This window comes from Thunnus albacares, chromosome 4, assembly GCF_914725855.1.
Source record: "Thunnus albacares chromosome 4, fThuAlb1.1, whole genome shotgun sequence".
Classification (NCBI taxonomy): Eukaryota; Metazoa; Chordata; class Actinopteri; order Scombriformes; family Scombridae; genus Thunnus; species Thunnus albacares.
Genome location: NC_058109.1, coordinates 19,207,502 through 19,235,199, shown reverse-complemented (window position 1 = coordinate 19,235,199; position 27,698 = coordinate 19,207,502). Strand labels below are relative to the sequence as shown.

General features: G+C 41.0%; 1 protein-coding gene across 6 annotated transcripts in view; it reads right to left on the bottom strand.

Moving 5' to 3' along the window:
* bsnb (bassoon (presynaptic cytomatrix protein) b) overlaps positions 1 to 27,698 on the bottom strand; it is a 67,548-nt gene that overhangs the window by 10,822 nt on the left and 29,028 nt on the right. For all 6 annotated transcript variants that reach the window (XM_044347836.1, XM_044347837.1, XM_044347833.1 and 3 more), the window contains exons 4-5: positions 9,194 to 9,403; positions 759 to 7,094 (exon numbers count right to left, since the gene is read on the bottom strand). In XM_044347836.1, coding sequence (XP_044203771.1) covers positions 759 to 7,094; positions 9,194 to 9,403 — 6,546 coding nt within the window. The remainder of the gene's footprint in view (positions 1 to 758; positions 7,095 to 9,193; positions 9,404 to 27,698) is intronic.

The following is a 27,698-nucleotide window of genomic DNA, read 5'->3' as shown; positions in this document are numbered from 1 at the left end:
AGATAAGGGAGGAGATACAGCAGAAAAGGATGATGGGAAAAGCTTTTCTGGCATGGCCAGCTGCTCTCATGGGAACATTCTGTCACTTCCTCCGATGCCAGATCCTGTGTGATCATCTATGACCACACAAAGCATATCCTGCATACACAGTACATATATTTATTTTGTTTTCTTTTCAGACAATTAATTGACTACTTTTATAATGTAGAAAAACAGTTCATTATTTTGGACACTGAACAAGACAAATATTAACTTAATTAAAATTTGTATCTAACTGTGTCTCTAAATGGCAATTGGTTCTTATAAATGTGGAATGAACTTATTTATTTTTATATGGTTTGGCAATAGTAGCCCTTATAATGAAACAATAGTTTAAGTGCAAAAGATGTGACAAATTTTATGACATCCTGCATATGCCATGTCATGTCATGTCAGTGTGACCTCTAATCCAAATGCATTACAAATAAATGATGAATTTAATTATTTTTTCTACAAAAAACATACAGCATATTATCCCTTGTAAAAAATACTTTTAAATGTGAAAATTGACATCACTACATATTATATATCAGCAGCAAAAACATATTTGTTGTAGCTGATCAAAAGGCTATATATACTGTAATTTTGTGGGTGGGCTGCATTTCTAAAAACAGATATTTCTTCTGGATACATTTACCTAATATTTTTGTAATTATTATCATCATACTATTTATTGTAACTGGTAATTTCTGTTTCAAGAAAAGGTGAAGATATCGTACCTGACTGTTGGACAAAGCTTGCTGATGATATGGGGAGAACCTGTTCTTGGCAGGATCCTCTGACGTGGGACTGAGAGGCTTGGGATCCGACATGGAGCGCTGCACACTTTTTATCGGTCTTGGTAGGGTCTGGTGGCGCTGGGGTGATTCAGCAGTAAAGGCCTTTTGCTGGGGTGTAACATGGGCCTTGTTAAGCTTCTCCTGGGAGGCAAATGTTGTCTCCAACATGCGATGAGGAGACAATGGCGATACTGGGGAGTATAAAACCTGAGGAGATTTGGGGGGCTGGCGAGATTGAGACTCATTTTGTTGCTGCTGATAGCCAATTTCCAGGGGGTCTGGTTTCCTCCTCTCAAACTTAGCAACTCCTTGGAGTCTAGGAGAGGTTGGGTCAGATGTGTTCGCACCTACTATATGCAGACTTGTGGAGTATGGACTGATAGTTGTAGGGACACTCAGCTGAGGGGCGACCACACCCTGAGACTGAGACTCTGGTTCTGTCTGGCAGGCCAGACTCTCTCCTTTGTGGGTCCTTTCAGGGGCTGCTATGTAATGTAATAGGTCAACCTTTGAGGTCTCTGCCATGGTAATATGGATCGCAGGTGAAACCCTGCTTAGTTGGTCAGGCTCTGTTTGGCATGACGAATCATTTGTGGTCTGAATAGCTATACTTGCAGAAGCCACTTTAGATGACCCTTCTGATTTAGCCTCACCACTGGATTCAGAGTGCTTTGATACACGTGATCGCCTGCGCCTTACTGGCTGCTGGTCCCACTCTGCCTGGTCCTCCTCATCAGTCTGCACACTACAGTCTGCAATACGCCTTGTTCTCCTGCGTCTGTTCATGAATCTGTCCTCTCCATCTTCATCATCTGTTTGCACACAACTGTCTGTAATCCTCTTCACAGAGTCATCCTCTGAGCCATCCCTCAGCCGAGGCATAGAATTCTGCTTTTTCATAATCTTGGAATCAGCCTGTTTGTCACTGCTTCTCAGAGACATTTCAGAGGCAGAACTATGAATAGGTCGAGCAGCCACCACGGCTTGGACCACTTGTCCATCCTGCCAAAACTGAACACTCTGTCCATCTTGTTGAATAACTCTACCACTCTGGTCACAGATAATAAAGCCTTGAGGTGGCCCTCCTCCAACAACTACCCCTTGTATAGCACCCTGTGCAGATGTTGCTGCTGCTGCTGCTGCTGCTGATGCTGCAGCCGCCTCTGCTGCTGCAGCAGCAGCTGCTGCCTCCACTGCTGCTGTCTTTTGCCTTTTCTGCTCCTCCAATTGCTGCTGGAGCTGCTGTTGCAGAGACTGAATTTGTTCAAGCTGCATTCTCTGCTGGGCCAGTTGCTCTCTTTGCATGATGAGCTGGGTCTCCCGTTCAGCTTGCTGTTGCTGTAGGACTTGCTGTTTGATTGTCTGAAGTTCTTGAATCTCACGCTGAACAAGTAGTTGTTCTTTTTCTCTGTGTCGCTGAAGCTCCATACGATCTCTTTCAAGCTCCTCATGTAGGCGCAGCTGCCGTAATTTCTCCAATTCAACCCGCTCTCGCTCTAGCTGCAGCATGTGTTCTTGTTGCTGACTAAGTCTCTCATCTTCCTTACCTTTCTGTGCATCAGTGGGAGGAGAAAGTTTGGAACTTTGTGCTAGGGCAGTAACTGTTGCTTGTGGCTGGCCCTGTGGCAAAACTAATGGTTGAGGTTTACTGATGGGTTGAACTTGAGATTGTGTTTGAGTCAAAGATAAAGGTTCAGTTTGAGTTGGTAACTGCTGTGGCTGCATTTGGGCTTGCACTGGCTGGACAGCTGGAGGTTGTCCTTGAGCTTGAGAGATGGACGGAACACTCTGCGAGGTAAGTTGAGTTCGGTCTGTCTGTTGATCCCCTGTGGTTTGCATACCAGGTGCTGGTACATTTTGTGCTCCTGTGTGTGCTGCAGGTTGGGTTGGTGGAATGGTTGTAGCTGTTTGCGCAGCAACTGTTGTTAAAGGCTTTCCAAGGTACACGGGAGTTTCCTGGTGTGAACTGCTTGCAGTGGGCACACTGCCTGATGGTGTGGCTGAAGTAGGATACTGGTTTGGAGGAGGGTAGGAATATGGTCCCTGTGTGGACAGAGGCATTCTGGGAGCCACTTGAGGCAACCTGGTGAGGCTAGCCAATGGTACAGCAGTTACACCTGTTGGGTATGGTCTGTAAATGCCTCTAGGCATGGGACGCAGGACAGAGGCAGGCTGGGTGGTAATTGGCAAGGTAGAGGCTATGGGAGTGTTTATGGTAGAATATATCATGCCATCACCTCCTCTCATAGCAGCAGGGTACAAGGCGCGTATACTTGCTTGTCTAGCATTAATTAGGTTTGTTAGGGTTTGGCTGTTTGCCGTTGGTCTTCCATCTGGGCCATACAGTAGGTTTGCTCTTATTGATGCTAAGCTTTGCTGGAGATTTAGCCTACCTAAAGGCCCACCCCTTCCAGCCCCATAAGGTACCAATTCAGGGTTATTTCCATACCGACTCCCAAACTGGTCCACTGAGTTAAGAGCTGCACACATCCGACTGATCTCCCTGGCAGTGGTTGCACTGTACTGAGCCAGGTTGGAATCCTGTGATCCTGTTAGGTCACGTGAACTGTAGGCATGTTCAGAATTGATATTTGACATGGAGCCATATCGGCGAAGGGGTAATGAGGGGCCTGCAAAATCTCCTTGGTGACGCAAGTCTGTGTAAGATCCATACTGTGCTCCCATGCCAAGGTATGCACCATCATAAGCCTGATTCATGCTGCTAAGATCTACTGCCAGACCTCCCTGGACATTACTCTGATACTGACTAGCATCATTCATGGAAGGCAGATTAGTATCAGACATCGAAGGTTGTATTCTTCCTGAGGGGACTATGGGTGGTTGATATGGTTTATGTTCCTCTGTTACTCCCTGTGTAGCTTGAGGCTGCTTCTGTTGTTGTTGGCTGACATTGTAGTGAGGTGGATGGGGAGAATGGGCTGCTTGAGAGGTTTCAGTGGTGGGGTTTTTATCTGAGGATACTGTTGTAGGCTTCTGAGTGAATGACCCTGTACAGGAACCAGCAAAGGGCAATTTGTAAACAACATCACAACAAGCCACTTGGTTTTCTGGTTTGATCTGTCCAGTGAGATCCAAGACCTGAGGAGGGGGAGGAGGTTCCTCTCGCTTCACCAACTGAGTCACTGTGCCCGCCTGGGATGTGTTACTTTCATCAAGTTGCACCATCATAACATGGGGTTTGCCTGTGGACAAGTTCATTACTGTCGGCTTGTTTTGTAGCTCTAAGGCAACTCCACCATAGATTTCATTAGAAGCAGGAGCCCCAGACACTGACTGTGGAGCTACTCTAGGAATGGCACTAGCAGTCACTACAGGCTGGGCACTGCTTGTCTGGCTCACTACAAGATCCTTTTTCATCAGCAATGGCTGGACCTGATTAGCTAAATTGTAACGAGCAAAAGAGGATTGCTGTTGGTGCTGTTGGAGCTGTTGCTCAAGAAGCTGTTGCTGCTGCAGGAGCTTCTGCTGCTGTAACTGCAGTTGCTGCTGTTGGAGACCCAGGTTCTCCAGGCAGGCGTCAATTTTGGGAATAGAGGGGTCTGTAATTGTTGGCTTACTCTGGGTTAAACACACTGCTGATCCAACACCCTGCCCCAGATCTACACGATTTTGCAAAGGATCTCCATACACAACTGGTTGCTTGGGTTGGGACATGAACATAGATCCTGCTACTGTGACACTAACTGTTGTCGGTGTTGATACAGATATGTGTGGTTGCTCTTGTGCATTCAAATTCATGATAAGAGGTTGCACTGCTGTGTGTCGACTAGATGGCTGCTCTGCTCCTAAAGAGTATCTTCTTGTATCAGCGGCCAGGGATGTTAGGTCCATCCCTTGGTCTGTCATTATAATTGGGGCAGGCCTCATTGGGGCTCTCAGATCCACCACATTAGTACCTGGATGTGTTTGGCCCTGGCCCACAACCATTGAAGTGCCTGGAATATTTGAGATTTTACATAGAGATATATTTTCCATAGAAATTGATCCACGACTATGTGCAGTTGTGGTGCTAATACCAACAGTTGCTTTTTCAACATTTTGAGCCATCTGTGAAGAATGTTTAGGAGACTGTTGTGATGGATGCATTTGTGGTGATGTTGGGGAACTTGTTGAAGGGGGCTGGGAGCTATACAAGGTTTTACAGCTGACCTGTGTTGGTGATGACAAAGGGGAAGTAGATGAATTTACAGTAAGTGGCTTGGCAGGACTAGTTGTTTCAGAGCCTAGTGTTATCACCATCACTGGTGAATCTTGAGAGGACTGCTGTCGTGCAAGACGTGGTGAAATTGCCCTTTGAGTTGCCTGAGCTCCATGGGAAGCTGCAGCTGATGTTGGACCACCAGGCAAGGATGGCAACTGCCTGCCGCTACCACCAGTGGGTCGCACGGACGGTGTATGTGTTGGGCTTTGTGCAGGAGAAGTGGTGGGGGAGACTGGGGGGCTAGGGCCTTTGAAAAGGGAGAAGACTTTGGAGGTTAATGAAGATGCTCCAGGGTCGGGTGATGCCTGTGTTGGCCTCTGGGAGCCTGTTCTGTTGCTGGCAGACACTGTGCTACCTGCATTTCGAGTTGTGGCAGTCTGACTGACTTGGGCTTTGGTTGTGGCAACTCCAACAACACCTTCAATTTTGGCACTCTGTGTCATCATCCTATTTTGTGTTTCTTTTGATAGATGTTGTGCTGCATGAATTCCAGGGATTCTTGGGTCACTCCCAGTTGTGGAGAAGGAAACAGGTGCAGTAACCTGGGTAGGGCTTGAGCCAGGGGTTAAGACAGTTCCTGCTTCAAGATGTTGTTTACTGTCAAGTTGAGAGGCACCTTTCTGTTGAGAAACCATTTGTCCTTGTCTCTGTATGAGCTGGGCTTTCTTCATCATCTCCTCATAGACCTCCTCTGCACTTTTTAGTGTTTTATCAGATGGTGACAATGCTGCTGTCTTTTCTGTAGGGGAGTAGAGCGATGTAAAAGTTGGAAGGTTATATTCATTTCCTGATTTGTAGAGCTTTCCACCAATCATCTCAAAGCCCTCTGCTTCAGAGTCCATAGAAGGTGAGTATTCAGAACATGAAGATCTGTGAAGCTCCTCCATCTCAGCAGCCTGTCTCAGCTCCTCTGTTGGTGATGCATCCTCAATTGGAGAGAGATTACTGGGGGGAGTTTTGGATCTTTCCCTGCGTCTCTGTGCCCGTAGCTCTTCTTTATCCCTCTTTGTTTTTCGAGCAGTACTTCGGATCCTCTGTTGCTCTAGATCTCTCATCTGCTCCTGTTCTCTAAGTAGTTCTTCCTCCTCTCTGAGCTCATCCTCCTCAGATGAGTCCTCAATAGTGGGCAGCAGTGGCCCATGGGAGCGATGTCGAGCCTTCCTCTGTTGCTTTGCTTCCTCTAGTCTTGCCCTTCGACTAGGGCTGCTGTCGCTGTCATCCTCCATTGATGACACAGATGTGGGAGATGTTCCAGAGGTGTAGCTGGGAGTGGTGGCAGGTAGAGTGGATGAATATTCCCCCTTCGATCGTTCCTCTGGAGAACCAGTCAGACTCTCCATCTCTAGCTCTGGTTCTCGTAGGTCATGCTCAGTACTGAGCTCCATGTCTCGGTTGTAGCTGTTGGTGTTATTCAGCTCGATGGTCTTAAAGCGCCGAAGGCCTCCTGCCATTACAACATCCTCTTCTTCATTTGCCTTATAAACACCTTCTGAAACCTTGGTGTCATCCTCAAAACTATTAGAATGGTGAGAGAGTCGTCGTCTCTCTTTGCTCAAATCCCCACTGGTTTTATGTGCCCTTTTAGTTTTCTGGTTTCCATATTCTTCCACCTCTTCTTCATCAGCACTCATTTCCATAATTTGCCTCCTCATGAACTCCTCATCTGTTAAATCCTTATGTGTCTTCTTTTGTCTCACTGGCAATGGTGAGAGACCACTTTCACTGCTATCTTCCACATAATCATGGCGAAGCTTACAGCTGAGGTCATCCTCTGATTCATCCCTTGCTGCATCATCATCAGGATTGTAATCCCGTTCCTGTCCAACGGACAGTGAATGTGGCCTGTGCTTCTGGTCTGAGGCAGTCTTTGACTCTAGTAGAGGCTTCATGGAGCTCTCTAGCTTGGTGATTTCTGAGGGAATGGAAGCACCTCTTTCATTGAGCTTGATTCCTTCTTCCTGGATCTGGCCTGTAATCTCGCCTTGAGAGCTGGAGATCCCATCTGAGGAGTAGCCGGTGTCGCTTAAACTCTGTGTACTTGATTTGTTGGAATCCTACAGAAAGAAAGAAAAAGGAGGAGAGAGGTCAGATGCAAAAAAAATCATTATTTTTTCCTAAATTTACTCATGGTAAGGTCTATTACAAGCCTTGGTGCACAGCTTGTATCACACTATTTCATCAAACTCATCAGCAGTGACATTTTTATGAGCATTTTTAGATAATAGGGAGTAAAATTAATGCACTGTACCTAATACAGATGAAATAGTCTCTAATACTAAGATATTAGAGAATAATTACATTGAAAAGAACCAACCCTTAATCAAACAACCAGATATAGTAACACTTAAACGTAAAATCAACCCAAATATTTACTGTGTATTGCATTTTGGTTTTAGAAATCAAGCAAATTTGACTTTGTACACAGTTACAACCAAGCAACATTTATACATTTTTTAATTACATTTTGCAAATATAGAAAGGGCACAACAGGATAATCAGTCTGAATCCTGATCAGAGTTTTTGTTTTGTTTGTGAATACAATTTTATTTTGTAGTTTATTAAAACTATTGACCATATTCTATTGATGTGGGTTGAGTTTGCCTTTCAATGTTATGTTCAAACAGATGATAAATACACTGACACACAAAGTGAATAAAATAGACAGTTGAACATACAAACATCTACAGACAAATGTCATTTGGTTACATGCTTGATCGCCATCTTTGACGCATTCTACATTGCATTCTTCGAACCGCTGAAGAATAACGAACATGCTTAGAATGCTTAAACTGTCATCACGAAGTGTCACACTAAACAAAAAGCTTGTGTTTGATACAAATAAAATAGAAGTGTACAAAACAAGTGGGAGAAATGGGGGAACAGGCTGAAGATGAGGAATGGCCACTGAGACAATGATGACGACGATGATGATGGTAAGGATGATGATGATGATAATGAAGACTGTGATGATAACATTATGATGATGAAGAAAAGGAAAGTAGGAATAATTAATTGTTGATAAACAAGTGATGATGTTATTATGAAACACTTACATGCAATAACTGCTATTACATAGTGGTAATAGTACCGGTTGATGATAACTACTACTAATTAACTTTGGTAGTGCTGTGGATTAAATGTGATGTTGGAATGATGACAATGATGGTAGCGGAAGTAAAGAAGAAATAAGAAGAACAAGATCTTAGAAAAGAGCAATTGTAAAAACAGAAAACAAATGTGTAAACTACAAAAATTATGATTAAGATGAGGACGAAGAAGTAGAAAAAAACTAGATCGAGATCATGATCTCATAACAGTGACAACAGTGATGTGGAATAAAAGATTAAAATTATTATTAACTGATGATGATAATGATAATGATAATGATGATGATGATGATGATGATGATGATGATGATGATGATGATGACAATATTGGCGATGATGATTCTGAGAAATGGTTACAATTATTCGAACAAAGCAAAAAAAAAATCAAAATGGTGAATCAAGAGTAACAAGTGAAGGCGAAGAGGTTGCAGGTAGCTCACTTCATGGTGTCTTGACTTCTGTGCATCTTCAGCTATCTTCATGTCTCTTGGTGAAGTGACAGTCTCTGACAGTGCCTTCTTTGGTGAGGCCTTGATGTCTTCTTTTAGAGATTTAGAGGTGACCTTAGTCTTCTCCTGGCTCTGCGGCTGTTTGCGTGTCTGGTTGTTACCTGTGGGTTTAGACTGAGTAGGTGCTGTTTTTGAAGGGGTGGGAGACCCCTTGGCATAACTGGATGCTGCTTTACCAGGGGTAGATGAAGGTTTGGCACCAGAAGGATGAGAAGGACCCTTAGTCTGGGCAGAGGGCTGAGCAGATCCCTTTGTCTGAGTCTGCCCTTTGGCCTGGCTCGGGCCCTTTATTTGGTTAGCGGCCTGAGCAGGGCCCTTACTTTGAGCATGTGACTGACTGGGACCTTTAATTTGACCAGGTCCCTTACTCTGAGCTGAGGATTGTGTTGGACCCTTAGTTTGAGAAGGTGACTGAGTTGAACCTTTGGGTTGAGGAACAGATTGGGCAGAACCCTTGGTTTGAGGGGAAGCTTGGCTTAGCCCCTTGGTTTGAGGGGCAGGCCCAGCCTGTTTCATAAGAGACACAGGGCCACTTACTTGGGGACCCGGTGGTTTCTGTTGTTGTTCAGGACCTGTGGGCCTAGGCCCTGAAAGTTGACTGGGCCCTTTCTGCTGAGGTGGTTGTTGATTGGCTGCAGCAGGTGCCCGGGGGGATCCCGATGGCTGTGTGACAGGAGCTGGAATATCTCCCAAGCTTCCTGACAGAGCCCGCTGCGTCTGGCAGTTCAAGCACAGCCATTCTTTCTTCTGAAACAAAAAAACACAAAGACAACAGCAATCAGGAATGTTGACATATAAGTAAAAAGCACATGGTTTCTTGTATCAAACTCTATTATTCATGTACATCAGCAAAACATAAGTTTCACACTCAGAGTTTTCTTAGAGTCACCTGGATTCCAGCTGGTACCAACAATGAGTAAACCAAATGGGAAACCCTTTAAATGGGTGACAATCTGACTCTAAATACATAAAATATGCTCAACATTGTGTCAACACATTATTGTACTACTCTAAGATGATTGAATGGATATAAATATGTCTGTTAGTTAAATAAATTGAATTAGAAAGTTGTTGCTTTATAAACGGTCATGGACTGCCAAGGACTAAGTACAGCAAGTCTGAAAAACTGAATATTTGAAAGCCTGTCCAAACAAGGCCTTTCATCTCTTCGAGAAGACTTAATCATTTGACAACATTAAGCACTCTCAAACAGGGTACCCAGAGGAAGAGTGCTGTGTGAATACTAATTAACACATCTGATATTAGATTGGAGAGGTGCAATGATCATTAGACCTTCTACAGAGCCCTCAGAATACCCCTGTATCTGCATGAGTAGGATTCGTCCTTCACAATTATCTGCACTGAACCCTATCTTTGGAGGTAGTTAACATCTAGATCAAAACCCATCAAAGACAGGATATTAACACGAACAGATTCAATTTCAGGTCAATGCAGCAGATCGATGAAACTGCTCAATGGAAAAAAATGGTTATATTACAGGTTATGAAAGTTGAAAAGAGAGATGGTAGCACCATGTTTGTAACCCAGCCCTCCTTTTCTGCGATAATCATCTGTGCCTAAGGCTTAAAGAGGCAGTGTTATTGTGTCACAGACGCATTCAATAAAACAAATAACCTCATAAACACCTCTATTGCCAATTACCATCTACCAAATCAATCATTTCTTTTATTGGCGTCATACTTTGACGTCAAAAGCATAAATACAGAAGATGGAATTCACACACAATCTCAGGATCAGCTAATAAATAAAAACTATGCAGGTGTTCAATGACTATATCAGAGGACATCTTTACTGCAGCCCTAACAGTCAAGATGCCAGAGAAGCTGACATAAATAATAAATTATTTATTTTTTCAAATGCCATTAAATATTACAACTATCAAATACAATCAGTACTAGTAGGAGTTATTGGGATTCTGTCACTTCTGTCAAATGTCTGACAAAGAGGGAGTTATCCGCTGGAACAATATAAATGACTGAGAAAAGCCTCCATTACAAGCAAGACAAAGAGAGATAGTCAGAGAGTGACAATCGTTTAGTCAGCAAGGAACATCCTAACAGCATGATAGAGATCTTAATCTAGAGACCCCAGAGACCAGCGTTTGACAGACAAAACTTCAGTGATACGGTCTGAAGGTAGGACACAGTCTGTCTTCTTTTACACGTTATACTAAAATGTATGTGGAGAAATCGATCAGGGTGTCTGTGTGTGTGAGTAAGAGATTGATTATTTGTTGTTCTCAGGGCTCCTTGTGTGTCCTCTGGGTTCTTGTAGAAAACACTGTTTAGCTCATTAGCCGCAGTGAATGACAGACAATCACAGACCTCTTCTACTGTCTTGTAAAACTGATTTATGAAGGCAAAAGAATCTACAAATAATAGTTAGTGGGTGGTAGGAGACAAAGCTACAGCTAAAACCTACCAGGAGAGAAATGAAAAAGGAAGATGAGGTGGTGGAGGAGGAGGAGGAGGAGTAGGAGGAGGAAGAAGAGGATGAAAAAAGAGGAAGAAAGTGCTAGTGGAATAATGAATGTTGATGATAAGCAAAAATGTAATACTAACTATATTTTGTTATTATTGCTAAAAATAAATGCTGAAATTAATAAATCATACAAAAAGGGCTTTTTACATGAGTAGCACTGCACTGTAGATAGCACGTTTTCCTTTGTTTACAAACAGGCTCACAAATAAATATTTTGCTATCAGAGTTGAAATATCTGCATTGAGATCAGGCTGTTCATCATCTTTGGAGAATCATTGGACAGACTGCGAAAAGAGGTGTGAAAGTTGCCTGTGCATATTAAGATGTTTAAAGCTGCAGTAAATGTGCCCTGTGGAGTTTGTGACTGGTAGTAGCACCATAGAGCGAGTTTGTATCTCATGCTCAAGAGGATGTGACAAGATACACATTCCTGCCAATGCTTTTATGCTATTTCATCAATTGAGTTAATTGCAGCAATGTGCCAAGAAAAATAGCAATGCAACAGCAATAGGCAGGGAAGAAGACTGGTAGCCAGCAAACACGGATGTTAACAGTGCAGGATACAACTTCTCCAAAAATCGGTTTTGCAAATGTTTTATGAGGAAAGAACATTTGAACTGACTGTAAACATAGCTTTGTTTGTTTGCTAGTAAACTCCACAGGGCATTTCTGCCCATTAGAGGGCAGGAGTACCTCAAAAAAACAAAGTGACAGATACACTGCTCTGACATATTGTCAACTTACACTTTCAGCAGAGAGAGTCCCACACTCCCTGGCCATTTTACTCTTTTTTTTTGGTTTTTGTCTCAACAAACTCAGAGAAAAAATAATGTCTTCACCTGAGTTTATGGAGCTAGTTTGCCAAAAACAGCTCCCTGCTGTTGATTGAAATTAGGTCAACAAGAGTGGTGAGACTCAGCCTCTTGAGTTCATTTGATTTGATGTCAGGGTAAAAAAATCCCAATAACATCAGCTTTATGATGCCCGTAGACATCCATTGTTTCATTATACAATCTGCAGAGACTAGTAAAAACGAAAGTACACCTCATGTAGCTTGTGATCAATAGAATAACACAGCAGTGCTCCTGATGGTTGGAACACAGCATACATGGAACATCATAACAACTCAATTACAGCCCTTATGCAACATGAGTGATAAATTATGCAACTCTCTCATTTAGAAATGATGTCATTTGAATATTTTAATCCATGAATGCTGTGAAAATATGCAGTTCAGCAAGGATAATGCTGCAGCAACCTTAGTGTGGGCAGCTTCAGCATCAAAGGAGATAAAATAAGAGCCTGGCAAACACTTGGCCAGGTTGAAAAAACTTTCAAGGACAGTAAAAACTGTACCAATTATAACTTCACCCACGCAGTTTGACAAATTGACATTACCAAATACAGTACAACTACCAAAACCAAATACGACATGGTAAAGACATATATGGTGGCTAAATTTGAAATCTATGTAACATGCTATTTTTCTTGATGCTATTTTTGCATTCAAGATAAAACATTTCTTAACATGCCCAAATCCTACAGGAATCTGTTCTCTCAACTGAGACCACGACGCCCGGATGGAGCCATTGGCATGCCAAACAGACAGACTTGCTTTGTTTTCATCTCTCTCAAGTGCTCTACTGAGAAGCTATATATAAACAGGTGCAGCACTCTCAGAACTAGCCATCTGTGCTGCTTCTTTCACATGTACAAAAAAAAAAAAAAAATGTCAGAGACAAGCGTCTGTGTGTTTTTGGCCAGCTAGTGCACAATGGGACAGAAAACTACTGAAGCTATGATGCAATATAGAAAGTGAAGACCTGCTATGTATGTACACATGTATGCATATGATCACATAATCATCCCTTCTAAAAATATCCAGCCTATGAAATCCTGCCTCATTTCCAACTTCCTCACAACCACATCCAACCTGCTTTTACTACTTTTTTGGGCATGTTCATAAAAGCAGAATCTAATTAAACAACTAAATGAGATACTAATGAACATTTCTCTTTCCATAGAGCAGCTTCCTCCTGCCATGTTGGCACTGCCAAACTCCCATCTTTGCTCCTGAATCAGCATAACATCACTGCGTGGGTGAAAGGGAGAGAGGAGCAAGGCCAAACCGGAGCTGGGAGTAGCAAATTATTCATGTAGAGTGCTTTAGCTTGTACAGCAGTGCGCGATGTGGGCAGTGTTTCTCCCACCTCTACACAGACTATGTAGAGAAAATCAAGTCAGTGTAAAAGACTGAGCCTCTGCACTTCTGACACAGGCCTTTAATGCACCCTGAAAACAGAGCAACCAATTCACTGTGGCAATCCCCCGTCTACTCTTAAACTGCCCACTGAAGAACAGCACTTCAACAGCTCAATACGTAGACATTAAAGTACAGCTAAAACTTCAAAAGTGACAAGTAATGGAAAATTTTCCTCAAAAAGAAAATAGTATGATAAGATTTTTTAACACTTATGAACAGTGGTGTATGCGGGTCTACTGTATGTGTGTGTGGCACAGTTGTATAGCAGCAGCAGGCTCAGCTTGTTGGTGAGATCATCTTGTTAGTATATTGGTAACCTCATTAAGAGGCAGGAGGTTAACTTGTCTGCTCAGTGGAGAGTGTACTTAACCTTGGCTCTGAACTGTAACTCAGATGCAGCTGACAAGACAACAAACTGTCTAATCTATCAATTACATTTGGAGCCTTTGGTGTCTGTTCTTATCCACTGCAGCATGTGATGAGACAACAGAGGTCGTGTTTGAGGAAATTTTGACAGAACAAATATTTTTTGATGGACATCCTTCATCTTAATAGTCTCTAACATCACTAAACCTCCTAGCACCGATTGGTTTATTGCATATCTAATCAAAAACTCAATACATCAAATGTAACAGTTCACATTTTATTTGACCCTTTAGTAGAACTGAGTAGTTAGAAGAAAAGCTAAAGTCAACTGACCTTGCTGTTCTGTCCAATAAAGTGACAACTACATGGCCTCTCTGATGTCCTCAACTAGTCATAGCTACTGTTTATCTATTCTGTGTCTGTGAAAATGAATAATTTAACGGAGGCTGTGGATATATGCAGCATAATGAAACATGTTGCAAACACAACCAATATAGAAAATGTATGTTAAGCTTACAGAAAATATTTTATGTTATTTTATTTTTATTTCAGTTTAATGTTGTCTGTATTTGCAACTGGTTTCTGTATTTGGTAGTGTTTGCTAAATTATTATGCTGATTATGTGTTGTCGAATTGGTGAAGATATTTTTGTCATATGTGTTTTTCATTTATTTGTTTTTTCTTAATTGTGGTGTGTAACACTTTATTTTACAGGTCCTTTAATTGTACGGAGATTGTCTGAGTAAGTTTTTAGGAAATTTTACAAAGAATTTTGGTGCAATTTGGTTTGACACACAAACTAAATATTTTCTGTCTGTTAAAGAATTGTCGAGATTTTTTGCAAATTAACAAATCTATTGAGTGGGTACTTGCCAACTAAACCAACTTCACACTTTTTCTCTGTTTCTTTCTCATAATTTGTACCAAATCGTACCACTCTTTCTGTAAAATATCCTAAAAATTAGTCTTTAAATGCCAATTTCCAGAAAATGTAAAATAAAGTGTTACATTTAAGCTCTCATGACATAATTAGTAATACATATCTTAAAGTCATGAGGAAGTGCACTCTGGAGCTACTGTCTTATTTCACTGTTGTACATTCTCTACAGTAGATATTACACCATTTACCCAGAAAATGACTGTAAGCACTGCAGGACGACCCTGGTGCCCACAATATTTGAACTGTAAAATGAAACAGCTGGAGACAAATTGCTTGGTGCTTTTGACGCAATAGCAAATGTAAATTCTGTTTTGGGGATTTTTGCTTTTTAGTTGACAAAGTACAAAGTGAAGTTGAAAGAGCAGTTAGAGAGTGAACCTGATTCTGGCATAAGTAGATACTGTGAGCACCAGCAGTACAGTGATGCTCCATTCAGTCAGCACACAGCCGGAAAAGCTGCCCTTTCACTGTCAAAATAATGAGAGATTGAACACTGCAGGTTACCACAAGGAAAAGGTCAGAGAGATTGATCCCATTCTCATAGATTGATCCCACTCTCAGAGGAGCTTGCCTAGACATTATAGCCCTGATCACTCACACAATGTGTGTGTGTGTATGTGTGTGCAACCCGAAAGGGCGCATGCAAATATGTGCAGAACTGCGCATGTGCCTGTACATGTGCAGTGGTGGCTGGATATAAATTTATCTAATTATGTAATGCAGCACACTTACAGAACCATGAAGGGAAGTATATTAATTATCCAGACTGCAAACCCCAAATGACAACTGAGGCTAGAAGCAGGTATGTGAATTAAAAGCACTTAGATGAGGCTTCTTGGTGGCTCATTTGATTAAGGAATGTAGCATCTTGGATTAAAATCCAGCCATGTTTACTGTCTCCCTCAATTTGGAAGGATCTAATAAAGGCAAAAATTGCTTAGATTTAATGGGGCATAAAGAGCAAGCACTCAAAAGTAGCAGATCCTTCAGGGTATAAAAGGTATAAGAGGCATCTTGCACAGAGCAGGAAAAAATAAAATGCAACCTCCTGCAGAATGGTCTTCCAGAGTGTGGTTCAAAGGAGGATCTCAAACTGCCATGATTGTTTTTTGGGTTTTTTTTTGTATTTTTTCTGCTAATCAATAAATCACACACTTCAAGTTAAAATCACAATACAGTACAAGGCTCCACATCAGATATAACAGTAATAAATACAAGTTTTCAAAAAATGTTTGAAATTGATTGAATGTGGATGCACTAAAGCATTAAACTTTAAAAAAGATCCAATAGGTTTCTCTGATGAAAACTATTGATAACTCTATGCAGTAATTTAATTATAGACAGATCTATAAACGTTTTTCCTCAAACTAACATGACATAGAGTAGTGTCACATATTTGTTCTAAAATTGGCTCTTGGTACACCTAATGTGATAAACAACATGGGCATGTGAGGCAGTAAATTACACGTGTAGTGCTTCAGTTATGTATCTTATTTGTCATACTTTTTGTCTTACAATATTAAAGCAATGTCGGTATGATGTTTGCATAAATTTACAACTCCCAGTGGATCTTTTGGAGCCAGTGACTCCACCTTCTAGCTGGAAGGCAGCTATGTACAGTCTCTCTTGAATAGTTTGAGGAAGGGGGATTGGAAGCATTTCCTCCGGGTAGAGGTCACACCCACAGTGGACTCTATGATCTAACTTTAAAATACTGGAAGGCACCTCACATGTTTTTCTCTACAGGGCTTAAATCAAAGGTCACATTGCTCAACAGCTCCATACAGAATCCTGATCACAAATTGCAAACACCTCTCTATAGTTGGATCTACCCAATAAATGCAACAATGCATGAAAGTAACATTTAGAAAAAAAGGTGCAGCGATGACAGAACTGCTGAGGGAATGTGACTGTGGAAAGCTTTTACACTTCCTACCCATGGAGGGAGCCAGAGAGTGCAGAATTTCATAGAGAGATATGGAGTCCCGTGGGAGCATACACGCCCACAGAATAACATGAACGCACAGAGCAGAAAAACAAACAGGGTCAGATTCAAGCGTCATGCTAAATATTGCACTTGGAGTGGGCTGCATATTTAACAGCAACCATTTTAACATCATCTTAGCCCTTACTGCCTGCGCAATTGGTGGTGACAGTCACACCCCCCTCTTGTCCCACTTTATTTCTGCATGCATACAGACATGGCACCAGTATATCTGGATATGCTGTGTACTAACACATGTGCAAGCAGACATACTGCCTGTAACCTCAGTATTCCCTGCTTACTGTCAGTCAACTCACAGCACGAGTCTGTCCCCCGCACGGTTTCTCTGCCAGTAACCAGACCACAAGCTGTGAGCAAGAAATGTCAGCTGCCATTAAACGCAGTCACCTACCTCACTATAATATAATATTTGAGGTGCTCATTACCAGGACTGGAATGAAGATCACTTCCTACATTTACATTAGCAGACTTTCAAGAACAAGGGTTCAAGATTTTAAAATGTTGGTGTTTTATAGCATCCTGTATCAGTGGAGGATAAAGCATTTAATATGTAGAGTAAGAACATAGTGAAGGATGCCAAATGATCATATAAAATATCAAATCAAATAAAAACTGAGAGGTAGTTTTCATGCCACAGTAGAAATCACAAAAACAGATACAGATTCCTTGTGAGGAAAATGAGCAATTAAAGCAGGACTGCAGCAGTGCATGTCTACATTAAGCATATGCAGCAACACAGTCACACATCAAGTGTAATCCTTTCCCATAAAGTTTTACTTCTAAATGTCAAACTTTGTCTTTTCTTCTTCTTCTTACACTAGTTATCCCAAATTAATTCAACAGTGGCTTTCACATCTCTCCCATCAAAACAGCCCTCGTCATTACCTGAGTTTGAACTATTTTTGACACTGCACAACAAAAGCGACGGCCGTGTCAACCTTCAAAGTAAGAACAAAGGCCTGAATTCAGGGGGATAGCTGTGTAACAGCAATAGTAGATATCATCATAATAATCCTTCACGTTCCGTGTCTCACAGAGATTAATGAGGCATACGACGGAGGAAATCATAATTAATTTGTAATAAGTGAAGGTCAGGGGAGCAGAGGTGAATTATTAACTACCACGTGCACAGGGGCTCGCTGCCAAGCAGGTGTGATCGGGGTGAGTTTAAGGTGAGTGGAGAAATATGTCACGCACAGTTTGGCGCCCAAACACACGGACACAGAGACACGTTTGATAGCAGTTAAGGAGCTCAGAAACATCTAAACACACAGCATGTAAAGTACAGACGCAAACAAGAATGTGTGCTTCAAGAGTAGCAAAATTTTAATTCAGTCAGAATAAAATCCACTGACTAACTAACCATACTCACTGTATTAAATCCTGTTTTCAGTGCAGTAATGTTCTGAATAAGAATCAAAGATCAGCAGAGCAGCGCGGTGTATCAAACCCATAGCCCTTTAATCCACTGTATCCATCTCTATTATTCACTGTCTGAATGAACAGTGGTTTAAGACTACCAAGTGCACAGTGCGAAGCGTGAGCGAGCACATGTCACAGCAGTGTGCCAGACTGTGCCACGCCACACCACGGCTGTGACAGGTCAGCAAGAGTCAGCAGGTATATAGGTCAATCCCCTGGGACTCCTTCAATGGGGACACGTGGTCAGGCCTGTGGATTAGAGAGGAAATGAAGGATCATCCACTGAGTAAGCAGGACTCAACCACAGTCACAGCCACTCATATATAGTTCAACCCACTGCATTAAAGATGAATATAAAATTATAGTAAGATGATCATCAGAAGGAGTTTTGCAGGGCCAAATATGCAATATCTCCACACTATTCTGAATGAAATAGCAGAATACGACGACTCAGGGTCACTGGTTCTCACACAAGTCGTTCACTGAGTTGTAACTGAAATTATTTTTACTCGATTAACATCACATCAGCTCACAACTACCAACTACTATCAATCTGAGCAAGGCCACAAAGAGTAAAGAATGTTGTCTCAGAGAATAGCTATTCTGAACTGAAAATAATATAAACATATCAGAAATTACAGCAGTCTCTTAAGTGGAAAACCCAAGGAGTAGAAAGATCACTTGATAAAATTGTGTGAGGCAAATAACTCCAAAGTACAGCAGGTTTTGCATGTATAGCTGTGAAATATAGTGTATGTAGAATTGAATGTAAAGCATTTGAGGGAATATGTACGTCTCTGCATAAAACACAGCATACAAGTTTCTGCACATCCAAGTCCAACCTTCATTACCTGTGTCGAGCTCTGATCTACCTAAAAGCATATTTCATAAAATAAACCACCGCCATCACTGACTGCTCATGTGCAATATAACCTTATTCACAACATTTACATTGTCTGTCATGTGCAATAACTGCTTACAAGTGTCTGCCCATGTGCAATAGATACAAAAAAACTGAGTTCTGCTATTTTTAATACTCTTTTATATATTATTTTTTATATCATTTCTAATTGACAATTTACAATTTTAGTTACTGCTTTTTTTGTTATTTATTTATATTTATACTGCTTCTTTTTTAAATGTATATTTTATACCTTGATGTGTGGTTTATTAATGTTTCAGGGCTGCAAAACCAATTTCGTTGTACTGGAAATGTGCAATGACAATAAATGCTGCAATAAATTGTACTCAGAACTGAAAAAAAAAAAGAAAAAGACCTCAGACACGGAAAAGTGCAATGAAACATTGGAAACTCAGGCAAGATCAATCTAGCCTGAGTTCACTGACAGAAACACACCTGACGTCACAATAATATGGAGTATAGAGTATTATAATATGAAATATTTCTATTTCCATTCAGTTGATTTGTGCTTGATAGAAGTCTTTTTGAGCATGCGGCACTAGCCCAGTCCTCCCGTCTCTTTTAAAGTGTGCTAATCTGTTAAATCAGCTGCTGTAGTGTTGGGTTGGAATGAAACCCAGCACGTACAGTTTGCTGTGGGCGTCCATGTTTTCCCAAGCAGATGCACTGGGACACATTTAGATTGGAAGTTGGGAATACCGACTTGGAATTATCAACTTCCGACTATCAACTTCTGAAAGGCTTTCTATTCTGTTCTATTCTATTCTTAGCAGGTTTTAATGTTAGCTAATTTTCTAATTAGCACTAAACACTATTGAAAAATTTGACCTGATGATTGTGCTAGATGAAAAGTAATTAGGATTCATCTTCTGGGAAGATGAATCCTAATTAATTACTGAATGTCTGCACAAAATGTCATAGCAATCCATTCATTAGCTGTTGATATGTTAGTCTGGACCAAAGTGGTGGACCATCTGACCGACTGTCTTGTAGACCAATACTGACTATCCATAGCATGACGCCACCAACATGGCTAAGAGGAAATACATGTATAACCAAGTTAATGATGATTTTTCTTTCATAGAGAAATTACTGGTCAGCATAAACCATAATTTCACACTCGAATATCACATAACTAATGTGAACAAATAAGCACATTACCATTAGTTCCAGTCACATGTGAAGTAACTTTCCTCTGAGTTGGATTCACAATCTCTCCAGCAGAGTGTGTTGCTGCAGGACAACAGTGTGTCATCTGCCGTTAAGTGTGTGTGTGTCTCTGCTGTCCCTCCAGGGATGCAGTAGCACAGGGTCAGGTCATGTTTTCTGCTCTTTATTTACGTATTCTGTCTGTTTCTATTTGTCTCAACACAGACAACAGGTGCCCTCTGCTTGTACACGGGCCAGTTGTTGAGTGTCCCACCTCAGTAGGGGGGCTCTCATTACATAAATAAAACACTGTGAAGCACCAAGACATCCAAGTGGTGCCACAAGATCATTTTGTCCTTAAAAGTATGTTTCTAACCTCACATTCTGTCATGTCACAAACACAGACTGGTGAATGATATTTTAATTCTTTTTTGCAGCGTTTGTTAAATGTTTAACAGTTTTTAATTTGTAAAGGCATCAGCATCCCTCTCCACTGGAAAAATCAGCAAGAATCATACAGCTTAGGTGGTGCAATTTTACAATTTGATATTTTTCAATCTAACCTTTATTTAACCAAGAAAGATTTTATTTTAATTTTAAATGTATTTTTCAAGAATGTCATGGACATGATAGGCAGCAATACAATAACAGTGAGTTACAGACAAAAAAACAGATCACACAAAATATGTCACAAAATAAAAATTAAATCGAAATTAAATTACAAAATCTTGAATATAATTTCAATTTATGTAATATTGTATCCTAAAAAAACAACCTAAATGTCATCTTGAAACCACCCAAGAGCTGCCTAAAACCACAAAAATAGCTGAACTATGACTTAAAGCAACAAACACAAATAAAATACCCCAAAACATCTGCACACAGAAGAGAGAGCATACTTTTGCTGCAGAAATGATTTAAATCCACAGAGTGAGACCAAGTTACAGAAAGTATTTTCATTCTTTTGGACCCCACTTTTACATAAATTTCATATATTATGCTATTGTATATGCTTTTTATTTCCTAGTTAAAAAAAAATACATTATCACAGCACACTATAGAGTATATCATATACTGTATATGGGGCACTAAATTACCATGCTAAACATATAATAACCCTAATCCATCGCCTCCACCACATCTAAATATAACTAAATCTTTAAGGGAGATTCTGTGGATTCACCTCCTCCATCACTCAAAGAAGTGAAGTCTTACCTAAAGGACAAGAACAATCCAATATCCCTCTTCACACACTTCAGAACTTGTAAGACTGCACTCAAAGGAGGTCTGTTGGGCTGACGGCAAAGTGGTATTTGACTCTTTCCAGAGTTTTTTTTGTGGTAAGCCTTTTAGCCCAGCTCTGCTAATTTGCCCTGAGAATATTCAAGATGAATTGCAGTGTTTATCCCTCTGCAATCTTATTTAAAAGCACCCAGTGGCAACACACAGCTCAGCTTACTTAAGTGAATGCACCTCTCTCTGTGGTCAAACTGTCCAATGTAGTCAATATAACAAGAAGTCTTTGATATTTCTTATTTGCACCTTCCTACCTCATCGATTACACAGTCATATTTCCTCATTCACTGTTCTCCACCTTTGCAGGCTTTGATCAGCATACAGACTTCATTGTCAGCAAGACAATAAGACAGAATCCCAACGTAGCTGAGTAAGTTGACGTCAGAGGTATGCACAGGTCAATAAGAGTATAGTCTGTCAACAGCATTATATAGAGGACGGGTGCTGCCATGGGTAATTTGCTCACTCCCAAAGAGTCAGATTTGCATTTTGCAAAAATCCTCCAAGGCAAAAACCAAATAAAGGCAGTGGCAAAAACAAAAGTCAAACCTCTAAACATACATCTGCTTTTCAAAATGTTAATGAAGCTGCAACCAAACAAACCTATTTTACACTACGATTGGCAGCCGAGCCCAAACAAGGCATGTGCCTTGTCACATATGTCTGTCCCCAGGACAAGTTAATCGGGCTGTCTCCTCGCCCCTGTTTTATTTGAGATGAGTTTCTAATATTCCTGGCAGGCAAATCTACAGCTAGCAGCCAAGCAAATACAATTCATGTATCTCACATTTATCTTTCAGACAAGTTACTCAAGCTGCAACCTATCAAGAGAGCCTAGTCAGATGACACCTTCATTGGTACAAGTCTGGGCATCAACAAGTAAGTTGTCAGGCAATGTCTGATTTACATTAACAGATTAACTAGTCTTCTGGACGATTACTATTCTTTAAAAACCTTGAAAATATTTAAAAAATGTCCAATCTTAAAGCTTCACTCCCCTCAAAAATATATTTTTCTTCTTGTCACTTCACTTGTAACCTCACAACTAGTTTAGAGCCAATCATGGTCAAATATTCAAATTACACAAGTGTGACACGGAAACTTGAGGCCTCCAGTGCACAAACACTAATAATGGACTCTTCAGTAAAGGAGGATGCATCTTGTGTCCAGCAGTTAAACTTTTGAAACCAACCGTATTTGCATATTCAACGGTAAGAAGGGTAATTTAACTTTTTTGTAAAAAAAAACCAAGTCAGACACAATTTATTAATCTAGTGGTGGATTTTTTATGTTTTAAAAAATGACTGGAGGGGATCTTTAAATATTTCTGTATCATGTTAAATATTCATTACTGAATGCGCATCAGTCAATTTTGTAGCAAAGAACACCCTTAAGTATCATTTATATAAGAGCTTAAAACTGCATGCTAATCACTTCCCCAGTACTGTGTGGGTAGTTTGATCAGATTTGATTGACAGTTGCCTGGCAACATGAGCAAACAACCCACAGCTGTCATCACATTTGATTTGATTGTTGCTAAATCCTGATTGTTGCACGTAAATGCATAGTCACGTTTTTCGAAATGAGTCCCGCCCACTATAGAAATCTCACATGTGACATAACCAAAAGCATTTTTAACTTTGGCAGAAAACATTGTGTTCATGTACGGCTCCATCACTCATAGTAAGGAGCTGTTTGAGAAAAAACAATAAGAGCTTGTTACGTGACAACATTTACTCAAGAGAAATTTCATTTAAAAATGAGCTGGCTGCCATATTGGACTTGTCTAATACCTGATTTGAACATCATTTGTTGATATTATTACTGATAATACAGGACTACATCAACTCATATGGGAGCTATTTAAGTGAGGAGGCAGACAGGTCCATAAAAAAAACTGTGGTCATTTTAACCATTAGAGTTGTTAATGGAAGGATGAAAGGGTGGCACACCATGTGATGAGTCGTAAGTGGTTTAGAATTAAGTTTAATTAAGTTTAAAATGCAGCAAGTAGATTGATCAGACACCTCTGCTGCATCTTAAAAGTATATTTCATTCACTGGTATAAAAAGCACAGGGATCACTAATCCAGCATTCAAAACGGTAACTGACGTTGAAGAGTATGTGTTGGTTTTTTGAAATAAGGTGTTTAGAATGTAAACAACAGTGACCACGTGAACCCATTAGGAAGTATTACCCTTCCTGTGGTTGTTGTGTCACACCCCCAGCAGTAAACTGCACTGGCAGTGTCTTCACTAATGGAGGCAGTGGGAGGACCATCTCTCTGGCTGAGTGTAATGTTCCTATTGCTACTTTTGCTATTGTTGTTATTGTTGTGAGGTCGCTGTACAGAGCAGCAGTCAGAGCCTCACAAACTGATCTGATCATCTCGACTGCTGCCCGACAGCTGCAGCACTGAGAAGATTAGCAAGGGGTTAAATGTAATATCTTAGCGATCAGTGAGCTTTATCTCTTTCATTTTGTCTCTCAATCTCCTGCTCCCTTTCATTATAACTCTCCCTCTGTCTGGTGTGTGTTATTTTTCTGGTGTGTGTTCCCCTGACATACAACCACACGTCTCCGTTCTATAATCTCACATTTGTGTCGGCAGCCTTTTAGTATTTGCAGCCTCTAAGCGTAGCGCACACACTCAACTAACCCCCCCTCCCTCTTTCCTAATGCCAGCATTAGGGAGTAGTCGCATGCCTGAGGTGCTTCGGGGAAGAGCGAGCGGGAGCACCGATGAAGCGGGTGAAATAATGTGTTGAGACAGGAGGGTCCAGTAGCAGGGGTGGGAGGACTGCTCCGGCCCACCTCTGTGGCTCTGACAGCGAGGACAGACGCGGCACCGCCACGGGCTCCTGGAGCATCGCTAAAGCTCGTTAGCATAGCCACCAGGCCTTGAAGATGATGAGTTCTGAAGAGGTGATTAAGCCAATGCTGAGGTCCCTTGTAGGCTTCAAAGCACATTCACTCAAAAGGTAGGAGAGGAAGGGCATTTGAAGATAGAACTGCTGAAAAGGACCAGGAGGGGGGGGGGGGGGGTTAATTCAAGTTCAATATGGTCACTGTGCTCCTCAGATAGTCATTCATCAAAAGAGCTGATATTGCTGCAGGTGCAGGCAGGGCTTGGAACAGATCGAGGTTGACCTCAAAGACAGCTCATGAAAAATGAACACTTGTGGTGCACAGAGGCTTAGCAGAATAAGGCACATACAATGCAATCCCCATGTCAAAAGGTGCTAGTAACTGTAGGTTTTCCTCTCACCCTCTTCTATTTCCTGTCACTCTCAGGTTTAGAATCAGGCAAAACAGTGCTGAAACACAAAATTTCAAAAAAACTTCAAAGGCACAAAAGATAACACTTGTGCTTGTTCATGGAATGGGAGCTTTGCCGCTGGATCCCTCAGCAGATCGTTTTTTGTCAAAGTGTATGCAACTCCAGTTCGGTCTGAGCCCACAGACTGCTGCCAAACACAAAGGTCCCAGAGATGAGAGTGAGTGGCATTTAAGCCTCCGAACCAGCGAGCCATCTGCGCTGGGTGCCACATAATCTCAACAGGAAGCAGTCATTGCTGTACATCACATCATCTTCCTGTCATACTGCAGCACAGTCATTTTTATCAGGGTGTACTCTGTGGCGCATGGATTTGGGGTAAACATGCCTCATGTAATTCAAATTTAACACGTGCCGCTGCTTTAGAAATACAGGATTTAGGTGGAAAACCTTTGTTTCACCATTACAGTCTCTTCAACGCTAATATATTTTATCAGACAAAGTCAAAATGGCATTGTCTTAGTTTAATCATCCAACAAGGCTTACTATTCTCAGATGGCACTTATTTGTGTGGGTGGATCTTTACAATGGTGTTGGGGTTAAGTACCGTACTCAAGGGGATCACTACACTCCCTCAACACGGATTAGAAACACTCTCAACTATTAGCTTCTTCTACAAGACTCCCCCCACACACACAGAACACACACACACACACAAATAGAAAAACACCCCTCTCTCCATCTCTGTCTCTTTTTGTTTGCATCTGTATCACCTCTTATAAATACGCTGTCTTATTATGTGCAGGGGTTTTAAAATGCTCGCCCCTGCTGTTGCCGCTAAATCAACAGAGCGCAGACTGAATCAAGAGGGCTGAGTACCTGTGTTGCAATGTCAACCGCCAGCGATTCAACTAGAAGTAATTGCCAATTCAATCAATGTGTCAACAGCGAGCAGTCTCCAACTAAGGCATGTAGACAGGAGGAAGAGGAATGCAAACGGAGGGAGAAGAGCACTGAAACGTGCAAAGAGGAGGCGGGTGCATGTGTACATCCATCCTGACTACGACTGAAACAAGAGAGACAAGGGAGCAAAACAACCACAGCGTCACATTAAATAATGATGTGTCAAGGGGCAGATTTTATGCGTCTGGCATGTCACCTAAATCTATATAATGTAAGAGAACTGCAAAACATTTGAATAAGAACAGAAATAAAGCAGGGTACAAGAAAACAGTGAAATATTTCAAAAGATTAAATTCCTGCTTCTGGCATAATGGTTATTTTTCAGCAAGGAGTCTCAGGATCACACAGTTCACCCATTTAATACATTTGAAATAAGAGAACAAGAAGGTGAAGTATAATAATGTGTGTTTACGTCCATATGAGAGTGTGTATGTGACTGTGTGTAGGGCTGGAACATTTCTTACTTTAAAAAGTACCAGATACAACCATAAGCATTAGCATTTAAATTAGCATTTAAAAATGTTAGTAGCATAATACAATATTTAGATTGTTAAAATAACTAAAATTACAAGAAGATACAGTTATAGGTAATCATGTCATTTTATTTATTTACTCAGTTGTCAGACAATAATTTGTATATAACTATATTAATGTAATAGCATTATTGTTATCTTTATCAACTACAAATTTAAAAATGTGTCTATATTCACTAAATATTCCAACACAATACTTTTTTTAACAGTGAACTGACACAAATTGCGATACCTTGTGATCAGATTAGTCATGTTGCACTGTTCAGTGGGTTTGAAACATGCATGTGTAAGATGCATACGCACATGTGAATCTGAACACATAGTACCAGTACTATTTGTGTGCTAGCTCGTATAAGCACATAGTACATGCGGTGCAAAGAGATATGGTAGTATTAAAAGGAGGCAAGCAGCTGATCGGGGCCTAGTGGGTGTTTGAATCTGTGATGGTGTACCATCATCATCACTTTGGAAGCAGCCAGGCTGAGCATGGCAGGCTTGGATGCATGATGCCGGCAGCCATCTGGCTTGGGATGGGACTCCTGAGGGAGACACAGGCTGGTGCCAACCTTCAGAAAACACTTCCAGTATGTTTGAGAATGACATGTACATATATACTGTAGCTGTGTGTGAGAGCAGCGACTGTGTTCCCGCAGAGCTGTGGCACATTCACAAATACATGTTCTACATATGTTTGAACGTCGCTGTGTGCCTGGTGTGTCTTCAAGGTCACTGCAGTCTCGGGCAATTTGTAGTACTGAATGAGAAAAATAAAACTTTATAGAATTTCTATTAAGAATTTCTATAATTCAATATATGGCTTTAATCTGTGTACAGCTCTCAGCAGCTGTTGGGTATTAGCAATTCTTCAGATGAGTTTTTAAGGTTTAAAAGTTTTTAAGGAGTACATTTTGTGCTACACAATGCCTTATCTCCAAATTCTCACTATAAAATTTCATCATGTGCCAACCACATACAGTATTTACCTGCATACTTTGTTCCAGGAACATAAAACTGAGCCAATATATAGTTATTGCAGACAGTGTTACAGACGGTTAAAAGGTCTCTGTTTACACTCTCTGACTGTAATTGCTTCGTCACAGCTGAGCATATTACAGAATGAGACAGTGAGTGCTCTTGTGTGTGTGGACGTGTGTGTCGATAGCTTTACAATATACAATGATAATGTGTTCTGAATGTGAGAAATGGAAATGTACAATAATGACTATGAGTAAGTTATTTAAAAGTTGGCCTTATTTCAGCGCTGTATTGTCTCTGGCAGACTAAGCCTTTGTGACCAGGTAACAGAGCCAGGATAGGCCACAGCTGAACTCCATTTACCTAAAATGTCACCTGACAATGCTGATATTAAACTGTTTGTCTGATCCACCTTAATATTCTAGAGGG